This window comes from Coregonus clupeaformis, chromosome 9 (genome assembly GCF_020615455.1).
Source record: "Coregonus clupeaformis isolate EN_2021a chromosome 9, ASM2061545v1, whole genome shotgun sequence".
Taxonomy (NCBI): Eukaryota; Metazoa; Chordata; class Actinopteri; order Salmoniformes; family Salmonidae; genus Coregonus; species Coregonus clupeaformis.
In genome coordinates this window covers 22,779,887-22,806,143 of record NC_059200.1, presented here as the reverse complement: position 1 = coordinate 22,806,143, position 26,257 = coordinate 22,779,887, and the positions used below count along the sequence as shown (strand labels likewise).

The following is a 26,257-nucleotide window of genomic DNA, read 5'->3' as shown; positions in this document are numbered from 1 at the left end:
CGCTTACTCACTAAACTGAACTAGCTACTTGCTATTAGCCACAGCTAGCGGTGTTTTACCCAGAACATTTGATTTTTTTCCGCTGGGATTAATTTTAATCACTGGACATTGATCACCGGATATTCGGCCAGTCAGCACTGCGTGTTATCGACCCAGAACATATCAGTTTTTCCGCCCGGCATCACTGAATCACTGGACCTTTAACTCCGGATTCATCGCTACCAGCTGGCTACAACAAAACGGACGTGGCACACGCTAGCCGTGGCCTCTTACTCACTAGCGCTTCACCACCGGACCTTATGATAACTCAGCTATACAGCTGATATCTGCTGGACTGTTCCTTTTTACGGTACTACATCCTGTTTATGTTTAGCCTCAGCCCAAACATGGTTAGTTTATTGTTGTTTCGGTTATTTCTAATTGTACTATATCACTGTAGACCCCCAGCCTAGCTAAACCTGCCTTGGTTAGCTCCTTTGTCCCTCCACCCATACACTCACAGACCGACTCAATTGATGCCTCTAGAGATACTATCTCTTTCAGTGTTACCCAACGCTTAGGTTTACCTCCACTTTACTCATATCCTTCCATATCCTTGTCTGTTCATAATGCCCTGAATCTTTTCTATAACACCCGGAAATCTGCCCCCTTTATTCTATGTACCCAACGCACTAGAAGACCAGTTCTTAAAGCCTTTAGCCGTATCCTTATTCTAGTCCTCCTCTGTTCCTCTGGTGATGTAGAGGCTAACCCAGGCCCTGTAGCCCCCAGTATCACTCCTACTCCCCAGGAGCTATCATTTGTTGACTTCTGTAATCGCAAAAGTCTTGGTTTCTTGCACATAAATATCAGAAGTCTACTTCCTAAGTTTGAGTTATTCACTGCGTTAGCACACTCTGCCAACCCTGATGTTCTAGCAGTGTCTGAATCCTGGCTTAGGAAGGCCACCAACAATTCTGAAATTTCCATCCCCAACTATAACATTTTCCGTCTAGATAGAACTGCCAAAGGGGGTGGAGTTGCAATCTACTGTAGAGATAGCCTGCAGAGCTCTATCATACTATCCAGGTCTGTGCCCAAACAGTTTGAGCTTCTACTTCTAAAAATCCACCTTTCCAGAAATAAGTCTCTCACTGTTGCCGCTTGCTACAGACCCCCCTCAGCCCCCAGCTGTGCCCTGGACACCATATGTGAATTGATTGCCCCCATTTATCCTCTGAGTTTGTACTGCTTGGTGACCTAAATTGGGATATGCTTAATACCCCAGCCATCCTACAATCCAAGCTAGATGCCCTCAACCTCACGCAAATTATCAACGAACCTACCAGGTACAACCCTAAATCCTTAAACATGGGTACCCTCATAGATATCATCCTGACTAATATACCCTCTAAATACACCTCAGCTGTCTTCAACCAGGATCTCAGCGATCACTGCCTTATTGCCTGCGTCCGTAACGGGTCCGCGGTCAAACGACCACCCCTCATCACTGTCAAACGCTCCCTAAAACACTTTAGCGAGGAGGCCTTCCTAATTGACCTGGCCCAGGTATCCTGGATGGATATAGATCTCATTCCGTCAGTAGAGGATGCCTGGTTGTTCCTTAAAAGTAATTTCCTCTCAATCTTAAATAAACATGCCCCATTCAAAAATACAGAACTAAGAACCGATATAGCCCCTGGTTCTCCTCAGACTTGACTGCCCTTGACCAGCACAAAAACATCCTGTGGCGTACAGCATTAGCATCAAATAGCCCCCGCGATATGCAACTTTTCAGGGAAGTTAGGAACCAATATACACAAGCAGTCAGGAAAGCAAAGGCTAACTTTTTCAAACAGAAATTTGCATCCTGTAGCACTAACTCCAAAAAGTTTTGGGACACTGTAAAGTCCATGGAGAATAAGAGCACTTCCTCCCAGCTGCCCACTGCACTGAGGCTAGGAAACACTATCACCACCGATAAATCTACAATAATCGAGAATTTCAACAAGCATTTTGCTACAGCTGGCCATGCTTTCCATCTGGCTACCACTAACCCGGCCACCAACTCTGCACCCTCTGCTGCAACTTGCCCATGCCCCCCCGCTTCTCCTTCACACAAATTCAGACAGCTGATGTTTTGAAAGCGCTGCAAAATCTGGACCCCTACAAATCAGCTGGGCTAGACAATCTGGACCCTTTCTTCCTAAAACTAGCCGCGAAATTGTCGCAACCCCCTATTACTAGTCTGTTCAACCTCTCTTTCATAACGTCTGAGATCCCCAGAGATTGGAAAGCTGCCGCGGTCATCCCCCTCTTCAAAGGGGGTGACACTCTAGATCCAAACTGCTACAGACCTATATCCATCCTGCCCTGCCTTTCGAAAGTATTCGAAAGCCAAGTTAACAAACAGATCATCGACCATTTCGAATACCACCGTACCTTCTCCGCTATGCAATCCGGTTTCCGAGCTGGTCACGGGTGCACTTCAGCCACGCTCAAGGTCCTAAACGATATTATAACCGCGATTGATAATAGACAGTACTGTGCAGCCGTCTTCATCGACCTGGCCAAGGCTTTCGACTCTGTCAACCACCGCATTCTTATTGGCAGACTAAATAGCCTTGGTTTCTCAAATGACTGCCTCGCCTGGTTCACCAACTACTTCTCAGATAGAGTTCAGTGTGTCAAATCGGAGGGCCTGTTGTCTGGACCTATGGCAGTCTCTATGGGGGTGCCACAGGGTTCAATTCTTGGGCCGACACTTTTCTCCGTGTATATCAATGATGTCGCTCTTGCTGCTGGTGACTCTCAGATCCACCTCTACGCAGACGACACCATTTTGTATACATCTGGCCCTTCATTGGACACTGTGTTAACAAACCTCCAAACGAGCTTCAATGCCATACAACAATCCTTCAGTAGCCTTCAACTGCTCTTAAACACTAGTAAAACTAAATGCATGCTTTTCAATCGAACGCTGCTAGCACCCGCCCACCCGACTAGAATCACCACTCTCACGGGTCTGACCTAGAGTATGTGGACAACTACAAATATCTAGGTGTCTGGTTAGACTGTAAACTCAACTTCCAGACTCACATAAAGAATCTCCAATCCAAAGTTAAATCTAGAATCGGCTTCCTATTTCGCAACAAAGCCTCCCTTCACTCATGCTGCCAAACATGCCCTCGTAAAACTGACTATCCTACCGATCCTTGACTTCGGCGATGTCATTTACAAAATAGCCTCCAACACTCTACTCAGCAAATTGGATGTAGTCTATCACAGTGCCATCCGTTTTGTCTCCAAAGCCCCATACACTACCCACCACTGTGACCTGTACGCTCTTGTTGGCTGGTCCTCACTACATGTTCGTCGTCAAACCCACTGGCTCCAGGCCATCTATAAATCACTGCTAGGCAAATCCCCGCCTTATCTTAGCTCATTGGTCACCATAGCAGCACCCACCCGCAGTCTGCGCTCCAGCAGGTATATCTCACTGGTCATTCCCAAAGCCAACACCTCCTTTGGCCGCCATTCCTTCCAGTTCTCTGCTGCCAATGACTGGAACGAATTGCAAAAATCTCTGAAGCTGGAGACTCTTATCTCCCCCAATAACTTTAAGCATCAGTTGTCAGAGCACCTTACCGATCACTGCACCTGTACACAGCCCATCTGAAATTAGCCCACCCAACTACCTCATCCCTATATTGTTATTTAATTTGCTCTTTTGCACCCCAGTATCTCTATTTGCACATAATCTCTTGCACATCTAGCATTCCAGTGTTAATACTATTGTAATTATTCTGCACTATAGCCTATTTATTGCCTTACCTCCATAACTTGCTACATTTGCACACACTGTATATATATTTTCTGTTGTATTTCTGACTTTATGTTTTTTTTTTACCCCATATGTAACTCTGTGTTGTTTTTATTGCACTACTTTGCTTTATCTTGGCCAGGTCGCAGTTGTAAATGAGAACCTGTTCTCAACTGGCTTACCTGGTTAAATAAAGGTGAAATAAAATAAAAATAAAAAATAAACACTGATATGTCTGCCAGACATGCAGAGATGCGATTCGCCACCTGGTTATCAGAGGGGGGAAAGGAGAAGATTAGTTGTGTATCGTCAGCGTAGCAATGATAGGAGAGGCCATGTGTATAGCGAGAATAGGAGAGGGCCTAGAACTGAGCCCTGGGGGACACCAGTGGTGAGAGCACGTGGTGCGGAGACAGATTCTCGCCACGCCACTTGGTAGGAGCGACCGGTCAGGTAGGACGCAATCCAAGAGTGAGCCGCGCCGGAAATGCCCAGCTCGGAGAAGGTGGAGAGGAGGATCTGATGGTTCACAGTATCAAAGGCAGCAGACAGGTCTAGAAGGACAAGAGCAGAGGAGAGAGAGTTAGCTTTAGCAGTGCGGAGAGCCTCCATGACACAGAGAAGAGCAGTCTCAGTTGAATGACCAGTCTTGAAACCTGACTGGTTTGGATCAAGAAGGTCATTCTGAGAGAGATAGCAAGAGAGTTGGCTAAAGACGGCACGCTCAAGAGTTTGAGAGAAAAGAAAGAAGGGATACTGGTCTGTAGTTGTTGACATCAGAGGGATCGAGTGTTGGTTTTTTGAGAAGGGGTGCAACTCACGCTCTCTTGAAGACGGAAGGGACATAGCCAGCGGTCAAGGATGAGTTGATGAGCGAGGTGAGGTAAGGGAGAAGGTCACCGGAGATGGTCTGGAGAAGAGAGGAGGGGATAGGGTCAAGCGGGCAGGTTGTTGGGCGGCCGGCCGTCACAAGTCGCAAGATTTTATCTGGAGAGAGAGGGGAGAAATAAGTCAAAGCATAGGGTAGGGCAGTGTGAGCAGGACCAGCAGTGTCATTTGACTTAACAAACGAGGATCGGATGTCATCAACCTTCTTTTCAAAATGGTTGACGAAGTCATCCACAGAGAGGGAGGAGGGGGGAGGGGGAGGAGGATTCAGCAGGGAGGAGAAGGTGGCAAAGAGCTTCCTAGGGTTAGAGGCAGATGCTTGGAATTTAGAGTGGTAGAAAGTGGCTTTAGCAGCAGAAACAGATGAAGAAAATGTAGAGAGGAGGGAGTGAAAAGATGCCAGGTCCGCAGGGAGTCTAGTTTTCCTCCATTTCCGCTCGGCTGCCCGAAGCCCTGTTCTGTGAGCTCGCAATGAGTCATCAAACCACGGAGCAGGAGGGGAGGACCGAGCCGGCCGGGAGGATAGGGGACATAGAGAGTCAAAGGATGCAGAAAGGGAGGAGAGGAGGGTTGAGGAGGCAGAATCAGGAGATTGGAGGGAGAAGGATTGAGCAGAGGGAAGAGATGATAGGATGGAAGAGGAGAGAGTAGCGAGAGAGAGAGAGCGAAGGTTGCGATGGCGCATTACCATCTGAGTAGGGGCAGAGTGAGTAGTGTTGGAGGAGAGCGAGAGAGAAAAGGATACAAAGTAGTGGTCGGAGACATGGAGGGGAGTTGCAGTGATATTAGTAGAAGAACAGCATCTAGTAAAGATGAGGTCAAGCGTATTGCCTGCCTTGTGAGTAGGGGGGGACGGTGAGAGGGTGAGGTCAAAAGAGGAGAGGAGTGGAAAGAAGGAGGCAGAGAGAAATTAGTCAAAGGTAGACGTAGGGAGGTTGAAGTCACCCAGAACTGTGAGGGGTGAGCCATCCTCAGGAAAGGAACTTATCAAGGCGTCAAGCTCATTGATGAACTCTCCAAGGGAACCTGGAGGGCGATAAATGACAAGCATGTTAAGCTTGAATGGGCTAGTGACTGTGACAGCATGGAATTCAAATGAGGAGATAGACAGATGGGTCAAGGGAAAAAGAGAGAATGTCCACTTGGGAGAGATGAGGATTCCTGTGCCACCACCCCGCTGACCAGATGCTCTCGGGGTATGCGAGAACACATGGTCAGACGAGGAGAGAGCAGTAGGAGTAGCAGTGTTTTCAGTGGTAATCCATGTTTCCGTCAGCGCCAAGAAGTCGAGGGACTGGAGGGTAGCATAGGCTGAGATGAACTGCCTTGTTGGCAGCAGAACGGCAGTTCCAGAGGCTGCCTGAGACCTGGAACCCCACGTGGGTGGTGCGTGCAGGGACCACCAGGTTAGAGAGGCAGCAGCCACGCGGTGTGAGGCGTTTGTATAGCCTGTGCGGAGAGGAGAGAACAGGGATAGACAGAGGCATAGTTGACAGGCTACAGAAAATGGCTACAATAATGCAAAGGAGATCGAAATGAACTAAACATCTGGGAAAGGAGAGAGCGGGGCCTCCCTCACTTACGTTTCACTGAAACACCCAAATATAACTCTCCCAACTTCCACCTCTGAAACTATAATTGTTGTAAACTACAGCGGTTCAATGTTTTCTAGGAATAGACTAACTTAGTTTATTCAGCTAGCTAACTTGGTACAGTATTCTTCCGTGAAAATTGTCCAGGGCACCTAGTCATATGACGCCACAGCCAAATAGCATGCCGGACTCCAACAACACGGTTTAGCACCAATACTCGGCCACAACAAACCACCAGTTTGTCAACACGCCAAGCAGATCATTCGTGTCCGTGTCTAACGTTGTGGGTTAGTCCCGACAGCTTGAGCGAGTCCGTCGTCAACTTATTCAGCCAGTTAGTTAGCTAGAATAGTTAGCATACTAGCTAGCCATTGCTTTCAGACAACGAAGAAACCCCTCCTCCCACGGCACGAACACACAGAGAGAGCCAAGCTAACGTTAACTAGTCACCCATGTCCCGAATTCCCTTGAACGACTCTGGCTACTAGTATGTAAAAACAAAACACAAATGTAGGTTATAACTTACCCCTAGCAGCTACTGTTAGCTAGCCAAGTGCAAAGCTAGCCACTGAATTGACTCAGCCAGTTCGCGTCTGTTCGCTAGGTCGTTCCAGCTATTGTTTAGTAGCCATCCAGGTAGCAACAAGCTAGCTAAATTTCAAGCACAATAGCCACTTACTACCTAACGTTAACGCTTCAGACAATGAGGTTAGAAAAACAGCTGAATGGTAGGCATTATTGTATGTAATTATTGTAGGCAGCTAGCTGGCGTAATTACAGGTACTCTCAGGCGTGAAACAACTATCCACAGTTGCTAATAGTTACCAGTAGCTACCTGCTAGCCAGTCCAGGTAGTGGGTTAGCTAGCTTCGTGCTTCACCAGGCTCAGCCGAATACAATACTAACCTACAATAATTACATACAACAACCCACGAAAACTACCTACAATCTAAATACATAGTTTAAGCTTTACTCGACAAAGCCCAAACTATGTACAGTGAGGGAAAAAAGTATTTGATCCCCTGCTGATTTTGTACGTTTGCCCACTGACAAAGAAATTATCAGTCTATAATTTTAATGGTAGGTTTATTTGAACAGTGAGAGACAGAATATCCAGAAAAAAATCCAGAAAAACGCATGTCAAAAATGTTATAAATTGAATTGCATTTTAATGAGGGAAATAAGTATTTGACCCCCTCTCAATCAGAAAGATTTCTGGCTCCCAGGTGTCTTTTATACAGGTAACGAGCTGAGATTAGGAGCACACTCTTAAAGGGAGTGCTCCTAATCTCAGCTTGTTACCTGTATAAAAGACACCTGTCCGCAGAAGCAATCAATTAATCAGATTCCAAACTCTCCACCATGGCCAAGACCAAAGAGCTCTCCAAGGATGTCAGGGACAAGATTGTAGACCTACACAAGGTTGGAATGGGCTACAAGACCATTGCCAAGCAGCTTGGTGAGAAGGTGACAACAGTTGCTGCGATTATTCGCAAATGGAAGAAACACAAAAGAACTGTCAATCTCCCTCGGCCTGGGGCTCCATGCAAGATCTCACCTCGTGGAGTTGCAATGATCATGAGAACGGTGAGGAATCAGCCCAGAACTACACGGGAGGATCTTGTCAATGATCTCAAGGCAGCTGGGACCATAGTCACCAAGAAAACAATTGGTAACACACTACGCCGTGAAGCACTGAAATCCTGCAGCGCCCGCAATGTCCCCCTGCTCAAGAAAGCACATATACAGGCCCGTCTGAAGTTTGCCAATGAACATCTGAAAGATTCAGAGGAGAACTGGGTGAAAGTGTTGTGGTCAGATGAGACCAAAATGGAGCTCTTTGGCATCAACTCAACTCACCGTGTTTGGAGGAGGAGGAATGCTGCCTATGACCCCAAGAACACCATCCCCACCGTCAAACATGGAGGTGGAAACATTATGCTTTGGGGGTGTTTTTCTGCTAAGGGGACAGGACAACTTCACCGCATCAAAGGGACGATGGACGGGCCATGTACCGTCAAATCTTGGGTGAGAACCTCCTTCCCTCAGCCAGGGCATTGAAAATGGGTCGTGGATGGGTATTCCAGCATGACAATGACCCAAAACACACAGCCAAGGCAACAAAGGAGTGGCTCAAGAAGAAGCACATTAACGTCCTGGAGTGGCCTAGCCAGTCTCCAGACCTTAATCCCATAAAAAATCTGCGGAGGGAGCTGAAGGTTCGAGTTGCCAAACGTCAGCCTTGAAACCTTAATGACTTGGAGAAGATCTGCAAAAGAGGAGTGGGACAAAATCCCTCCTGAGATGTGGGCAAACCTGGTGGCCAACTACAAGAAACGTCTGACCTCTGTGATTGCCAACAAGGGTTTTGCCACCAAGTACTAAGTCATGTTTTGCAGAGGGGTCAAATACTTATTTCCCTCATTAAAATGCAAATCTATTTATAACATTTTTGACATGAGTTTTTCTGGATTTTTTTGTTGTTATTCTGTCTCTCACTGTTCAAATAAACATAGCATTAAAATTATAGACTGATCATTTCTTTGTCAGTGGGCAAACGTAGAAAATCAGCAGGGGATCAAATACTTTTTTTCCTCACTGTATATAAGCCATATAAGCCAAGGTTACCTCCCGCCAGAGAGAGACACAACCTCACCCGACGACGACGACATGAAACATAGTCAAAGATACATGAGTCCTTCCTAACTCAGTTGCAGGAGAGGAAGGAAACCGCTCAGGGATTTCACCATAAGGCCGATGGTGACTTTAAAACCGTTAGATTTGAATGGCTGTGATAGGGGAAAACTGAGGATGGATCAACAACATTGTAGTTACTCCACAATACTAACCTAATTGACAGAGTGAAAAGAAGGAAGCCTGTATAGAATATAATATTCCAAAACATGCATCCTGTTAGCAACAAGGCACTAAAGTGATACTGCAAAAAATATTTGCAAAGCAATTAACTTTTTGTCCTGAATACAAAGTCTTATGTTTGGGGCAAATACAACACATTACTGAGTACCACTCTCCATATTTTCAAGCATAGTGTTGTTATGGGTATGCTTGTAATCATTAAGGACTGGGGAGTTTTTTAGGATAAAAAATAAACGGAATGGAGCTAAGCGCAGGCAAAATCCTAGAGGAAAACCTGGTTAAGACTGCTTTCCATCAGACACTGGGAGAATTCTCCTTTCAGCAGGACAATAATCTAAAACACATCTACACTGGAGTTGCTTACCAAGAAGAATGTTCCTGAGTGGCTGAGTTCGTTGTGACTTAAATCTGCTTGAAAATCCATGGCAAGACTTGAAAATGTCTGTCTAGCAATGATCAACAACCAATTTGACAGAGCTTGAAGAATTTTGGAAAGAATAATGGGCAAATATTGTACAGTACAGGTGTGCTAAGCTCCTAGAGACTTACCCAGAAACACACACGGCTGTAATCACTGCCATAGGTGATTCTAACATGTACTGACTCAGGGTTGTGAATACTTATGTAAATTAGATATTTCTGTATTTCATTTCAATGCATTTGCAAAAAATTCAAAAGGCATGTTTTCACTTTGTCATTATGGGGTATTGTGTGTAGATGGGTGACAATTATTATATATTTTTTATCCATTTTGAATTCAGGCTGTAACACAACAAAAAGGTTTGTTTCCCACGGGGGGCCAGTATGAAAATGTATGCACTCACTAACTGTAAGTTGCTCTGGATAAGAGCGTCTGCTAAATGACTAAAATGTAAATGTACATGTAATCACAGCTGCCATTCCCTAAAAGGCATTTCCTGTTTATTGTGTATGTACAACGCGTTTTAAACTAACTGTCTAAATACCGTTTCTAAATTAGGATGAAACGAAGAAGTAAAAAGGGGAAAAGACTCATCACTCCTCCCACGTCTGGTTCATGTTTACATTACCTTTCTTCTCCGTCATAGTTCTGAGAATAGAATCAGTAGGAATCATTCTGCTTTATTTCATACTGAGTTGTCAGAAAATGGTTTGAAGCCTTTCCAATCCATGTCCCCTGTGTAGCTAAACAGGGTTTCCTTAGCCTGTGGTATTCACCTTTAACAGGGAGTGGAATCAGGGTTTTTTAAATGGTCAGAGAGAGAGAGGGAGAGACATGAAAGCAGTAAATAAATGAAATATTTAAATGAATAGACTCTCAGAAAGCAAACTTCTTACTGTCTTTTCTTCTTTCTGTCATGACTAATTTGATTATTTGATTCAGAGAGGGGAACTTCTTTCGCTCTATCTACAGTGAGGGAAATAAGTATTTGATCCCTGCTGATTTTGTACGTTTGCCCACTGACAAAGAAATGATCAGTCTATACATTTAATGGTAGGTTTATTTGAACAGTGAGAGACAGAATAACAACAAAAAAATCCAGAAAAACGCATGTCAAAAATGTTATAAATTGATTAGCATTTTAATGAGGGAAATAAGTATTTGACCCCCTCTCAATCAGAAAGATTTCTGGCTCCCAGGTGTCTTTTATACAGGTAATGAGCTGAGATTAGGAGCACACTCTTAAAGGGAATGCTCCTAATCTCAGCTTGTTACCTGTATAAAAGACACCTGTCCACAGAAGCAATCAATTAATCAGATTCCAAACTCTCCACCATGGCCAAGACCAAAGAGCTCTCCAAGGATGTCAGGGACAAGATTGTAGACCTACACAAGGCTGGAATAGGCTACAAGACCATCGCTTGGTGAGAAGGTGACAACAGTTGGTGCGATTATTTCGCAAATGGAAGAAACACAAAATAACTGTCAATCTCCCTTGGCCTGAGGCTCCATGCAAGATCACACCTCATGGAGTTGCAATGATCATGAGAACAGTGAGGAATCAGCCCAGAACTACACGGGAGGATCTTGTCAATGATCTCAAGGCAGCTGGGACCATACTCACCAAGAAAACAATTGGTAAAACACTACGCCGTGAAGGACTGAAATCCTGCAGCGCCTGCAAGGTCCCCCTGCTCAAGAAAGCACATATACAAGGCCGTCTGAAGTTTGCCAATGAACATCTGAATGATTCAGAGGAGAACTGGTTGAAAGTGTTGTGGTCAGATGAGACCAAAATCGAGCTCTTTGGCATCAACTCAACTCGCCGTGTTTGGAGGAGGAGGAATGCTGCCTATGACCCCAAGAACACCATCCCCACGTCAAACATGGAGGTGGAAACATTATGCTTTGGGGGTGTTTTTCTGCTAAGGGGACAGGACAACTTCACTGCATTGAAAATGGGTCGTGGATGGGTATTCCAGCATGACAATGACCCAAAACACACGGCCAAGGCAACAAAGGAGTGGCTCAAGAAGAAGCACATTAAGGTCCTGGAGTGGCCTAGCCAGTCTCCAGACCTTAATCCCATAGAAAATCTGTGGAGGGAGCTGAAGGTTCGAGTTGCCAAACGTCAGCCTCGAAACCTTAATGACTTGGAGAAGATCTGCAAAGAGGAGTGGGACAAAATCCCTCCTGAGATGTGTGCAAACCTTGTGGCCAACTACAAGAAATGTCTGACCTCTGTGATTGCCTACAAGGGTTTTGCCACCAAGTACTAAGTCATGTTTTGCAGAGGGGTCAAATACTTATTTCCCTCATTAAAATGCAAATCAATTTATAAAAAAATTTACATGCGTTTTTCTGGATTTTTTTGTTGTTATTCTGTCTCTCACTGTTCAAATAAACCTACCATTAAAATTATAGACTGATCATGTCTTTGTCAGTGGGCAAACATACAAAATCAGCAGGGGATCAAATACTTTTTTCCCTCACTGTATCTACTAAGGCATTACCTTCCAAATGGAAAATGACGTCAAGGTAAATACGAACACATCTCATGTAACCAGCATCCAAAACCACACACTCACACCACAACAACAGCACCATGAGGCTCAGAGCATAGTCTCAATCTGAGAATTGTTATGAAAAATGATCCGTAATAATCAACCCCAGTTTCCATGTAGGATCCTTTTCACAAGGGCACATGGAACCCAAAAGAGTACCTGCAACCAAAAAGGGTTCCACCTGGACCCAAAAAGGGTTCCCCTATCGGGACAGGCAAAGAACCCTTTTAAAACCCTTTTCTCTAAGAGTGTAGCCTAATTTATGGATGTTATTCCCCTGGCTACCATAAGAAACCCACAAGGATCTTCTCTAGAACATGCATAGTGAATTAACTGTCAGTAGGGTTTCAGTGAGAGTCAAACATCATACTATGCATGCTTGTCATAACTCCATAAACCAGGAGCATGCCCCCATACCTCTAAATCTAAAACTAATGTCATCCTGTTATTACAGCCCAGAAGGTAAAGCAAATGTAAAACGTCCAGATTGTATTATCCATAAGGAGATGGTAAAGGTTCTGTTCTTTACACAATAATATATTTTTCCCGAATGATCATTATAGCTGGCAAATATTTTTAGTGAAATAGTTCCATCAACAATTCGTGTGACCTCAGTTGCTTTTAATGTAAATTGGTTTTCTTTGACATTATCAGGTAGTTTTCAGTCATGTTGCTAGTTGCCTATTTAAACATGAAGTATCAGGGAAAGGTATAGGGCTGGGGGCACCTGCTATTTTTCCATCACTCCACAAGATGTAGCAAGGGAATAACTTTTGAAATAGGCTATGGAACATAACACTGGTGATGGTGGAGTCAGGCTGAACTGGAGTCTTGTGTGATGACTTCTTCTCCCGGCTTCGTCCACTCCACGCAGTAGCCTACGCAGCAGAAGAGGATATGGAGCAGTGGTGTGCCGTTGACCAGGAGAATAACACTTTTTTTTTATTATTAACGGAATAAATGCCACAGTCTTTAAGTGACACTTACAGGGCTCCTCTTGTACGATTAAAATACTTCAAACGCAGATGCTAGCATACAGGAAATGCCAGGCTAATTCTCAGAGTAGTTCAATCACCCCCTCACGCCCCTAGAGAGTTCTGTCTTCAGTTGAACATTGCGCGTCAGACGGGAAGGGTCGGAGAATACGAGCTCCAGCCGCGGTGGAGACTAATTATTCCAAGATGCTCGGGCAAATGCAATATTTGAAATTAACGACAGCACTCGGTAGGTGATATTTTCTGTGAATATGCATGTTATTACCAGTTTATTAGCCTACAAGCGAACAGTCTGTCGCGCGCGCATGTTTTACCTTCTGTGTGTCCACTATCCAGGTTCCAGTGCGCGTCCCACAGGCACACAGACATTAGCGGTGTACTCTATTATTAATAAGTCATAGTGACTCATAAAAGCATCCATTAGGTGTAAATGACTTTTACATTGAATTGACCCTTTTTTAACCTCAAGTAAGCAAGGGGGGGGGGGGGTACACCAGTGGAGTCTAATTTGGGCGCTTGAGTGAGTTGTGCAACTGCCTGTGAGAAAAAGTGAACATGCAAGAGTGAAGCAACTCCAGAACTGTCCTGGTTCCAATTAATTGAGACAGTTATAATGGCTTGGATTATTTTTTACTGTGCCTTCAGAAAGTATTCATACCCCCTTGACTTAATCCACATTTTGTTGTGTTACAGCGTGAATTCAAATTGATCAAATATGTTTTTTTCACACCCATCTACACACAATACCCCATAATGACAAAGTGAAAACATGTGTTTTAAATTTTTTGCAAATTTATTGAAAATGAAATACAGAAATATCTAATTTACATAAGTATTCACACCCCTGAGTCAATACTTTGTAGCAACACCTTGGGCAGCGATTACAGCTGTGAGTCTCTCTGGGTAAGTCTCTAAGAGCTTTCCACACCTGGATTGTGCAACATTTGCCCATGTATTATTTTTTTAAAGTATTCAAGCTCTATCAAATTGGTTGTTGATCATTACTAGACAACTATTTTTAGGTCTTGCCATAGATTTTCAAGTAGATTTAAGTCACAACTGTAACTCGACTACTCAGGAACATTCACTTTCTTCTTGGTAAGAAACTCCAGTGTAGATTTGTCCTTGTGTTTTAGGTTATTGTCTTGCTGAAAGGTGAATTCATCCCCCAGTTTCTGGTGGAAAGAAGACTGAACCAGGTTTTCCTCTAGGATTTTGCCTGTCCTTAGCTCCATTCCATTGATTTTTTTTCCTGAAAACTCCCCAGTCCTTGTAGCTCAACTGGTAGAGCACGGCGCTTGTAACGCCAAGGTAGTGGGTTCGATCCCCGGGACCACCCATACACAAAAATGTATGCACGCATGACTGTAAGTCGCTTTGGATAAAAGCGTCTGCTAAATGGCTTATTATTATTATTATTATTATTATTATTATTATTATTATTATTATGATTACAAGCATACCCAAAAGGTAATGCAGCCACCACTATGCTTGAAAATATGGAGAGTGGTACTCAGTAATGTGTTGTATTGGATTTGCCCCAAACATAACACTTGGTATTCAGGACAAAAAGTGAATTGCTTTGTCGCATTACTTTAGTGCCTTATTGCAAACAGGATGCATGTTTTGGAATATTTTAATTCTGTACAGGCTTCCTTCTTTTCACTCTGTCATTTAGGTTAGTATTGTGGAGTAACTACAATGTTGTTTATCCATGCTCCGTTTTCTCCTATCACAGCCATTCAACTCTGTAACTGTTTTAAAGTCACCATTGGTGAAATCCCTGAGTGGTTTCCTTCCTCTCCAGCAACTGAGTTTGGAAGGGCGCCTGTATCTTTGTAGTCACTGGGTGCATTGATACACCATCCAAAGTGTAAGTAATAACTTCACCATGCTCAAAGGGATATTCAATATCTGCTTTTCTTTATTTTCTTACCCATCTACCAATACAGTGAGGGAAAAAAGTATTTGATCCCCTGCTGATTTTGTACATTTGCCCACTGACAAAGACATGATCAGTCTATAATTTTAATGGTAGGTTTATTTGAACAGTGAGAGACAGAATAACAGCAAAAAAATCCAGAAAAACGCATGTCAAAAATGTTATAAATTGATTTGCATTTTAATGAGGGAAATAAGTATTTGACCCCTCTGCAAAACATGACTTAGTACTTGGTGGCAAAACCCTTGTTGGCAATCACAGAGGTCAGACGTGTCTTGTAGATGGCCACCAGGTTTGCACACATCTCAGGAGGGATTTTGTCCCACTCCTCTTTGCAGATCTTCTCCAAGTCATTAAGGCTTCGAGGCTGACGTTTGGCAACTCGAACCTTCAGCTCCCTCCACAGATTTTCTATGGGATTAAGGTCTGGAGACTGGCTAGGCCACTCCAGGACCTTAATGTGCTTCTTTTTGAGCCACTCCTTTGTTGCCTTGGCCGTGTGTTTTGGGTCATTGTCATGCTGGAATACCCATCCACGACCCATTTTCAATGCCCTGGCTGAGGGAAGGAGGTTCTCACCCAAGATTTGACGGTACATGGCCCCGTCCATCGTCCCTTTGATGCAGTGAATTTGTCCTGTCCCCTTAGCAGAAAAACACCCCCAAAGCATAATGTTTCCACCTCCATGTTTGACGGTGGGGATGGTGTTCTTGGGGTCATAGGCAGCATTCCTCCTCCTCCAAACATGGCGAGTTGAGTTGATGCCAAAGAGCTCGATTTTGGTCTCATCTGACCACAACACTTTCACCCAGTTCTCCTCTGAATCATTCAGATGTTCATTGGCAAACTTCAGACGGGCCTGTATATGTGCTTTCTCGAGCATGGGGACCTTGCGGGCGCTGCAGGATTTCAGTCCTTCACAGCGTAGTGTGTTACCAATTGTTTTCTTGGTGACTATGGTCCCAGCTGCCTTGAGATCATTGACAAGATCCTCCCGTGTAGTTCTGGGGTGATTCCTCACCGTTCTCATGATCATTGCAACTCCACGAGGTGAGATCTTGCATGGAGCCCCAGGCCGAGGGAGATTTACAGTTATTTTGTGTTTCTTCCTTTTGCGAATAATCGCACCAACTGTTGTCACCTTCTCAGCAAGCTGCTTGGCGATGGTCTTGTAGCCCATTCCAGCCTTGTGTAGGTCTACAATCTTGTCCCTGACATCCTTGGAGAGGTCTTTGGTCTTGGCCATGGTGGAGAGTTTGGAATCTGATTGATTGATTGCTTCTGTGGACAGGTACTTTTATACAGGTAACAAGCTGAGATTAGGAGCACTCCCTTTAAGAGTGTGCTCCTAATCTCAGCTCGTTACCTGTATAAGACACCTGGGAGCCAGAAATCTTTCTGATTGAGAGGGGGTCAAATACTTATTTCCCTCATTAAAATGCAAATCAATTTATAACATTTTTGACATGCGTTTTTCTGGATTTTGTTGTTGTTATTCTGTCCCTCACTGTTCAAATAAACCTACCATTCAAATTATAGACTGATCATGTCTTTGTCAGTGGGCAAACGTACAATATCAGCAGGGGATCAAATACTTTTTTCCCTCACTGTAGGTGCCCTTTTTTGAGAGGCATTGGAAAACCTCCCTGGTCTTTGTGGTTGAATATGTGTTTGAAATGTCAAGGAGTGTGAATACTTTTTGAAGGCACTATGTAGGAATATTATTATCAACAATTTGGGTTTTTTCTAAATTGTGATGTCTTGTATTTTGGAATACAATCAGTACTGGGAAAAATTGGGAAAGTACCTACAGTAATAATAAGTAATCTGAAGTGAATTAAATTGAGTTCCTGTGTGGTGTTGGCCCAGAGCCAGACCTCATGTCATGCAACCATGTGTGGGATTTCTGACACTGCCAGTCATGTAATAAATTATCAATATAATTCAATTTTCAATATTCCATAGACCAATTATTGAAAGTTTGCACATTTGGAACTTCGGCCTTATCAATTTGAACTCATTTCATTTTCAGACACTTTTAAAGCCTGTTTTGTACCGGTGTGTATTTGAAAACAGATATGCCTGTTGCTGGTAGTGACTGAACACTCAGTTATAAGTCCAGCAGTACTGAATTAACTTCTCAGGTCATGTTCCTGTAGTTCTAAAAGGGGGGAAAGTACCAACAACGGATTGGAGACAGGTTCTGCTTCCCAAATGGCACCCATATATATATATTCCCTATATAGTAGCCTACTTTTGATCAGAGCCTTATGGGCCTTGGTCAAAAGTAGTGCAGTATGTAGGGAATAGGGTGCCATTTGGGACACAGCCTGGGACTGGATCTGAAACCTTGAAACGCTCCTCTGTTACTGTAAAGTCAACAGTGTGAGCGTCCCTCTGATTCTCAAATTCCTACGCTCACATGGGACGCCGGCTCATGACCGTCATTAGAGAATTGAGTTAGAGATGCAGCTGGAGATAGAGGCTCACATTAGCCGCTATCACATCACACCAAGTCTGCGTCCCAAATGGTATCCTATTCCCTATGTAGTGCACTACTTTTGACCAGGGCCCGTAAATAGGGAATAGGGTGCCATTTGGGACAAAGACCAAGACTCTCTCTACTTAGGCTCTGGGTCCTCTCCACAGACTACTGACTGCACACCCAGACAGCCTCAGACAGTCTGGGTCGTGTTCATTAAACACCAAACGGAAGTAAACGGAATGAAACGGGGAGAGAATACTTGTCCAATAAGAAATGTTCTTTTACATTTTCTGCTGCAAAATGTTTTCCGTTCCATGCCCTAATGATTCTGACCCTATACTTTTTTAGTTCAGATGGAACACATCTACAGTAGAGGGATGACATCTCCTCAGTCCTATGCTCCCACCCTCAACCCTCACCCCTCCCCTCCTTGGAATAATGAACTTGTGAGGAGCTTTGTTTAGTGGTTACTGTCCTAGCTACTCATCCTGAGTATTGAACCCATCTATGGCCTTGTCTCTGTGAGCTGCCTGATTGTTTATGAATGAAGAGGGCTTGGCTGGAACCTACTGTTTGGGATCATGCTGGCCCAGGGGCCCACATGTGGTTATTGTAGTGACAGCATTTAAACCTTATAAATTCAGAGATGGGAGTACAGGTGTTTTTGGTTTGGGACCTCGAGGAGAGTTCATCTGGCTTCAATCAGGGGTGTGGGACTGGGACAAGTGAACTTACTCTGGACACTTGAAAACACGCAGATGTGCTTAGCCATATGAATGTAAGAACACACACACACACACACACACACACACACACACACACACACACACATATATATATATATATATATACATACAGTGGGGGAAAAAAGTATTTAGTCAGCCACCAATTGTGCAAGTTCTCCCACTTAAAAAGATGAGAGAGGCCTGTAATTTTCATCATAGGTACACGTCAACTATGACAGACAAATTGAGAAAAATAATCCAGAAAATCACCTTGTAGGATTTTTTATGAATTTATTTGCAAATTATGGTGGAAAATAAGTATTTGGTCACCTACAAACAAGCAAGATTTCTGGCTCTCACAGACCTGTAACTTCTTCTTTAAGAGGCTCCTCTGTCCTCCACTCGTTACCTGTATTAATGGCACCTGTTTGAACTTATCAGTATAAAAGACACCTGTCCACAACCTCAAACAGTCACACTCCAAACTCCACTATGGCCAAGACCAAAGAGCTGTCAAAGTACACCAGAAACAAAATTGTAGACCTGCACCAGGCTGGGAAGACTGAATCTGCAATAGGTAAGCAGCTTGGTTTGAAGAAATCAACTGTGGGAGCAATTATTAGGAAATGGAAGACATACAAGACCGCTGATAATCTCCCTCGATCTGGGGCTCCACGCAAGATCTCACCCCGTGGGGTCAAAATGATCACAAGAACGGTGAGCAAAAATCCCAGAACCACACGGGGGGGGACCTAGTGAATGACCTGCAGAGAGCTGGGACCAAAGTAACAAAGCCTACCATCAGTAACACACTACACCGCCAGGGACTCAAATCCTGCAGTGCCAGACGTGTCCCCCTGCTTAAGCCAGTACATGTCCAGGCCCATCTGAAGTTTGCTAGAGTGCATTTGGATGATCCAGAAGAGGATTGGGAGAATGTCATATGGTCAGATGAAACCAAAATATAACTTTTTGGTCAAAACTCAACTCGTCGTGTTTGGAGGACAAAGAATGCTGAGTTGCATCCAAAGAACACCATACCTACTGTGAAGCATGGGGGTGGAAACATCATGCTTTGGGGCTGTTTTTCTGCAAAGGGACCAGGACGACTGATCCGTGTAAAGGAAAGAATGAATGGGGCCATGTATCGTGAGATTTTGAGTGAAAACCTCCTTCCATCAGCAAGGGCATTGAAGATGAAACGTGGGTGGGTCTTTCAGCATGACAATGATCCCAAACACACCGCCCGGGCAATGAAAGAGTGGCTTCGTAAGAAGCATTTCAAGGTCCTGGAGTGGCCTAGCCAGTCTCCAGATCTCAACCCCATAGAAAATCTTTGGAGGGAGTTGAAAGTTCGTGTTGCCCAGCGACAGCCCCAAAACATCACTGCTCTAGAGGAGATCTGCATGGAGAAATGGGCCAAAATACCAGCAACAGTGTGTGAAAACCTTGTGAAGACTTACAGAAAACGTTTGACCTGTGTCATTGCCAACAAAGGGTATATAACAAAGTATTGAGAAACTTTTGTTATTGACCAAATACTTATTTTCCACCATAATTTGCAAATAAATTCATGTAAAATCCTACAATGTGATTTTCTGGATCTTTTTTTCTCATTTTGTCTGTCATAGTTGACGTGTACCTATGATGAAAATTACAGGCCTCTCTCATCTTTTTAAGTGGGAGAACTTGCACAATTGGTGGCTGACTAAATACTTTTTTCCCCCACTGTATATCTCAGATGCTTTCATTATGTTTTGTCAGTCTGAATGTCTCTAATCAATTTATGGGATGTAGGGCTTATGTAGCCAACTCAAAATAACAGATTGTGTACATTCACGTATTCATGGAACTCACAGATGTGTGTGGTATGATACTTACAAAGGGTGTTCATTGAACATCTGTACATCTGTTCGCATACGCAATCAAGGAGTAATGTTTTATGTCTTTCAAATGAACTGTCTTTCAACTTACATTTTAGGGAACGCTCTCAAAAATACCCAGAGAAGCGAATCCTCAGCATTCTTTAGAGAAGTGAGATTTTTCCCTTTGCCGTATATCAGCATGTGTACATAGGTCCACAGTGTATCACCCATCTCTCCTCTGCCAGTGTCACGATCGTTGATGAACGGGTCAGACCAAGGCGCAGCGTGATATGCATACATTTTTATCTGAACCGAATAAAAAACGACAAAACAACAAACGAAACGTGAAGTCCAAGGTACACAAACAACATACCTCACACGGAACAAGATCCCACAACCCACTAGTGCCAATAGGCTGCCTAAGTATGGTCCCCAATCAGAGACAACGAGCGACAGCTGCCTCTGATTGGGAACCACACCGGCCAACATAGATCTAGAAAACCTAGATCACAAACATAGAAAATCACACCCTGGCTCAACAAATAAGAGTCCCCAGAGTCAGGGCGTGACAGTACCCCCAAAGGTGCGGACTCCGACCGCACAACATAAACATAACAGGGTAGGGGCCGGGTGGGCATTCCGCCTCGGAGGCGGATCCGGCTCAGGGCGTGACGACCTCTCACTCTCCGCCTCCCTGTTGCGCCCCTGGTCTGGTCTGGACCTCGGCGCGTTGCTTCCCCTCTCCTTCCTCCCACTATACTCCAAGCCCTGTCTGGACCCTGGTGTGGGAGACCCCGAACCTGGAGAGGGGCTGACGTCTGGGTCTGGACTGGAGTAGCTGACCAGAGCTGGATCAGGCACCGGTGGAGCGGACTGCTCTGGCTCCGGAGTGGAGCCGCTGACCGGAGCTGGACTGGACCCCGGTGAAGCGGATTGCTCTGGCTCCGGAGTGGAACAGCTGACCGGAGCTGAACTGGGCACCGGTGGAGCGGACTGCTCTGGCTCCGGAGTGGAACAGGCACGGGCCGTGCCGGACTGGACACACGCACCACTGGCTTGGTGCGAGGGGCAGGAACAGGCCGGGCCGGCGACGCGCACCACTGGCTTGGTGCGAGGAACAGGCCGGGCCGGGCTGGCAATGCGCACCACTGGCTTGGTGCGAGGGACAGGAACAGGCCGGACCGGGCTGGCGACGCGCACCACTGGCTTGGTGCGAGGGACAGGAACAGGCCGGACCGGGCTGGCGACGCGCACCACTGGCTTGGTGCGAGGGACAGGAACAGGCCGGGCCGGGCTGGCGACACGCACCACTGTCTTGGTGCGAGGGACACGAACAGGCCGGACCGGGCTGGTGACGCGCACCACTGGCCAACTTAATTTCTTTCACTGTCTGAAGGCTCCTTTAGGTATGGAATGCTGCTGCAGCTGATTTGATTAAAGCGCTAATTAATTTGCTGTTTGAAGACGAGTGGAGGGGTGGAGGCCGGGCAGTTTGTCTGAAGACATTAGTGGTCTGGCTGTATTTATGAGTCTGGAGAAGAGGAGACAGTCTGAACTGAACCCACAGACCAGCAGTCTGAATGATTCCCTTAGCAGCATCATCCTCTATTAGTAGTTCACTTTGTAAATGCAGTAGATGTTTGCACCGCTGCTAATTTAATATGCACTGTATATGCCAAAAATATTGTTTATTTTCATTCAGTGAACTCCAGCTTGCCTCATGCAATGAAACCAATGGAATAGTCCCAAAAGTGCAAACCCGCCCATCTGGCTCTCCAGCCGGTTCAATAAAAGTATTTGAAATCATTTTTAACAAAGGTTAGGGTATACCAGTGGAGTGAGAGAGGGAGTAATTATAATTATAAATAATATGCCATTTAGCAGACGCTTTTATCCAAAGCGACTTACAGTCATGCGTGCATACATTTTTTATTTTTTTGTATGGAGTGATGGTCAAGCTTTGTCCAACAGACAGGCTGGCACTCCCTCCCCTTAACCCTGGCCCTGGCATTGAGGGTCTCATCTCGCCCTCTGCTCGGTTGGTCGTAAATCCAGAGCATCCCCTGGCAGAAGCCCCAGATCTCCCAGAAGATCTCACTCTGAACGTCTCCCTCCATACTTGGTGCCTAAAAAAACACATTCCTTTACTGGCCGTCTGACGGGCTGACCCACTGTCTACTGTCTTCTCTTTTATCGGCTCACATGAAACACTGGAAGCAAGCAGCTTGTTGTTGGTCACTGAGAACCAGAAACTACACGTTTAGAAAAAAGGGTTCAAGAAGGGTTCTTCGGTTGTCCCCATAGGAGAACCCTTTTTGGTTTCATGTAGAACCGTTTTGGGTTCCATGTTGAACCCTCTGTTGAAAGGGTTCTACATGGAACCCAAAAGGGTTCATCTATGGGGACAGCCAAAGAACCCTTTTAGGTTCTAGATAGCACCTTTTTTTCAAGGAGTGAAGATATCAAACAACCTCTATCAAACATCACTGTAACTGTATGCCAGTAGACACAATTATAATGCTTTGTAGGAGTTTCATGTCTATACACTTGCAACCATTTAACCGGACAAATAATTGGTTTGGAACTATCAAAATGTTTGTGTTGAATGTAAAATATGACAATCTCGCTGTCAGGAAACCTCAGTAGAGTTTATAGGAAAACATCTCCTGAAATTCCACCAACACATCTCCTGTGTTAAAGAGAGAGAGAGGACGCTTGAACATTGTTATTCTCCCTTCCATGACAGTGTCATGACTCTCCCTGGGTGAGGATCAAATCAGCTTGGCAAATGGCCGACAACAACCAGACTCTCTGTGCCGGTCTTGATACCTTAACGCTGCCATAAATTAGAGAGGAGGAGAATCTATCTCTGGCACTCTAGTATGGTGAAAGGAATGCCTTTGTTTCAGAGACTTTTTGCCACCCAAAAACTTCAACATCCAACAATGAACATTGGGCAATATATTTTAACATCCAAATGTTGGGAATGATGAGAAATGGAATATGGAAAATTAATGTCTATTTTGTGATGTCATTTAAAATGGTATAAAGGCGTTATAACGAAAACATTGTGACTTGAAGAGCTTTTACACTGTGTACAGTGCCTTGCAAAAGTATTCATCCCCCTTGGCGTTTTTCCTATTTTGTTGCATTACAACCTGTAATTTAATTGGATTTTTATTTGGATTTAATGTAATGGACATACACAAAATAGTCAAAATTGGTGAAGTGAAATGAAAAAAAATACAGAAAAGTGGTGCGTGCATATGTATTCACCCCCTTTGCTATGAAGCCCCTAAATAAGATCTGGTGCAACCAATTACCTTCAGAAGTCACACAATTAGTTAAATAAAGTCCACCTGTGTGCAATCTAAGTGTCACATGATCTGTCACATGATCTCAGTGTATATATACACCTGTTCTGAAAGGCCCCAGAGTCTGCAACATCACTAAGCAAGGGGCACCACCAAGCAAGTGGCACCATGAAGACCAAGGAGCTCTCCAAACAGGTCAGGGGCAAAGTTGTGGAGAAGTACAGATAAGGGTTGGGTTATAAAAAAATATCTGAAACTTTGAACATCCCACGGAGCACCATTAAATCCATTATTAAAAAATGGAAAGAATATGACACCACAACAAAACTGCCAAGAGAGGGCCTGTTTCTTGTTTGTTTCACCCCAAAAAATATTTTGCATCTTCAAAGTGGTAGGCATGTTGTGTAAATCAAATGATACAAACCCCCCCAAATCCATTTTGATTCCAGGTTGTAAGGCAACAAAATAGGAAAAATGCCAAGGGGGGGAACACTTTCACAAGCCACTGTATATCAGGATTACATCCTTTACCTTGTGTAGAAAATATCAAGGAGGAAGACAATGTTTTCGTGAAGATAGGAATGTGATTTTAGCTTTTAACGAAATCATAGTGATGATAATACTTTTGCCTCGTAACTAGCCACGCCCGAGGGAGCTCAGAGAGCGTGTCAGTATGACGGAAACGCCCCTCTTTACCACAGTGCATAAAAGATTGAGATAAGAATGATCAGATCAGACTAGACGGACCTCAAGCTTCAGCTTTTGTCCATATTGGTCCCGACCCTGAAAATCAACACGAGGTGAAGATGACAAAGTTGCCTCCAGTAACAATCAATGTTACGGCTGAGTAGCTGTTCTAAGTACTGTATCTAAGAAGGTGAATTTAAGTGGGACCATCCTGTTACTCTCTTTAAGCCATCGTCTACTACACTGTTCTCATCACCCCACAGGGGATCATCGACACGGCTGATTAGCCGTCTTCAGAAGACCACTTCCAGAATGAGTGAAAGGAAACAGACAACTAAGAAGAAGGACATTGTGACCTCTTGTGGACAATCTGAGCCTTACATCTAAAAGGCCATCCGAAAGAGAAGGCCCAATCGACCCCTTCCCACGAAGGCCTGGGTCCAACAGAGATACACGACAAAGACCTCCAACACGTAAATACATGCATTAATTTCCTTCCCAAACAGTCGGCAGTTCGGGGCAAAGTTTTAGGATTACTGTGAGTGTAGGTCCATGTGTATCCAACTGTTTTCTCTCCCTCTCTTTAACTCGCCATCTTTTGTAACAAGTGTCATATTGTGTTAGTCCGCTAGGGACCTGTTATCATTGTATTACGTTTCGAATCCCTATGTATACCGTGTACGTGTTTGTATCTTGTGTTATCATTTTTTATTAGTTAGTAAATAAATAATGAAATCAATTTGTGTTGTATGGAATGATCAGTAAGACCCAGGTTCGTGCAGACTTAAATAGTCTACGGCTTTCAGAATGGGACTGATATGAGGTAAATTATTAATAAATGACAAGAGATATCTAGATATCTTTAGAGTTAATTCGGGAAAAGGTAACTCGTTAAACAACTTTTCCCGTGGTGCCCCAAAATTCCTAATGAGTTAATTGTTACATGATTAATTGAATCTAGTAACAATTAAACTTAGTAGGTAATTATTCGATAAATAATAGTCATCACAATATTGAAAGTCACGTCACGACAACGGCTACAAGACCCTCCCCCATCTAACACCTTCGGCAAATCAAATCACGCCTCCATTCTGCTCTTCCCCGCCTATATGCAGAAATGTAAACAAGATGCACCCGTGATAAGGACTGTTCAGTGCTGGTCTGACCAATCAGAATCCATGCTACAGGACTGTTTTTTGATCATGTGGACTGGGAAATGTTCTGGGTCGCCTCTGGAAATAACATTGACAACTACACTGACTCTGTCACTGGGTTCATCAGGAAGTGCATAGAGGATGTTGTTCCTACAGTGACGATTAAAACATATCCAAACCAAAAATCCATGAATAGATGGCAGCATTCACGGAAAACTGAAACTGCGAACCACTGCATTTAACCACAGGGGCCCCCCGGGGTGTGTGCTCAGCCCCCTTCTGTACTCCCTGTACACCCATGACTGCGTGGCTATGCACAACTCCAACTCAAACATCAAGTTTGCTAACGACACGACAGTGGTAGGCCTAATTAACAACAACAAGGAGACAGCCTACAGGGTGGAGGTTAGAGCCCTGGCGGAATGGTGATAACATCCCCCTCAATGTCAACAAAACAAAGAAGCTGATTGTGGACTACAGGAGACAGAAGAGGTTGCACGCCCAGGGCTCTAAAAATTATAAAAAAATTCATTGGTAGCACTGGTGCTCCAAATTTTAAAAAGTAAGGAGCACCACATGAACTTTAAGAGCACCAGAAAATAAGATTTGATTGTTTGATTGAGATTCAGCCTATACAGTCGTGGTCAAAAGTTTTGAGAATGACACAAGTATTGGTCTTCACAAAGTTCGCTGCTTCAGTGTTATGAGATATTTTTGTCAGACGTTACTATGGTATACTGAAGTATAATTACAAGCATTCCATAAGTGTCAAAGGCTTTTATTGACAATTACATTAAGTTTATGCAAAGAGTCAATATTTGCAAAGTTGACCCTTCTTTTTCAAGACCTCTGCAATCCGCCCTGGCATGCTGTCAATTAACTTCTGGGCCACATCCTGACTGATGGCAGCCCATTCTTGCATAATCAATGCTTGGAGTTTGTCAGA

At 44.3% G+C, this 26,257-nt stretch overlaps 1 protein-coding gene across 1 annotated transcript in view; it reads left to right on the top strand.

Moving 5' to 3' along the window:
- Positions 1-13,099: 13,099 nt before the first annotated feature.
- LOC121573486 (integrin alpha-1) overlaps positions 13,100-26,257 on the top strand; it is a 94,567-nt gene continuing 81,409 nt past the window's right edge. The window contains exon 1 of the mRNA XM_041885522.2: positions 13,100-13,368. Coding sequence (XP_041741456.1) covers positions 13,326-13,368 — 43 coding nt within the window. The 5' untranslated portion in view covers positions 13,100-13,325. The remainder of the gene's footprint in view (positions 13,369-26,257) is intronic.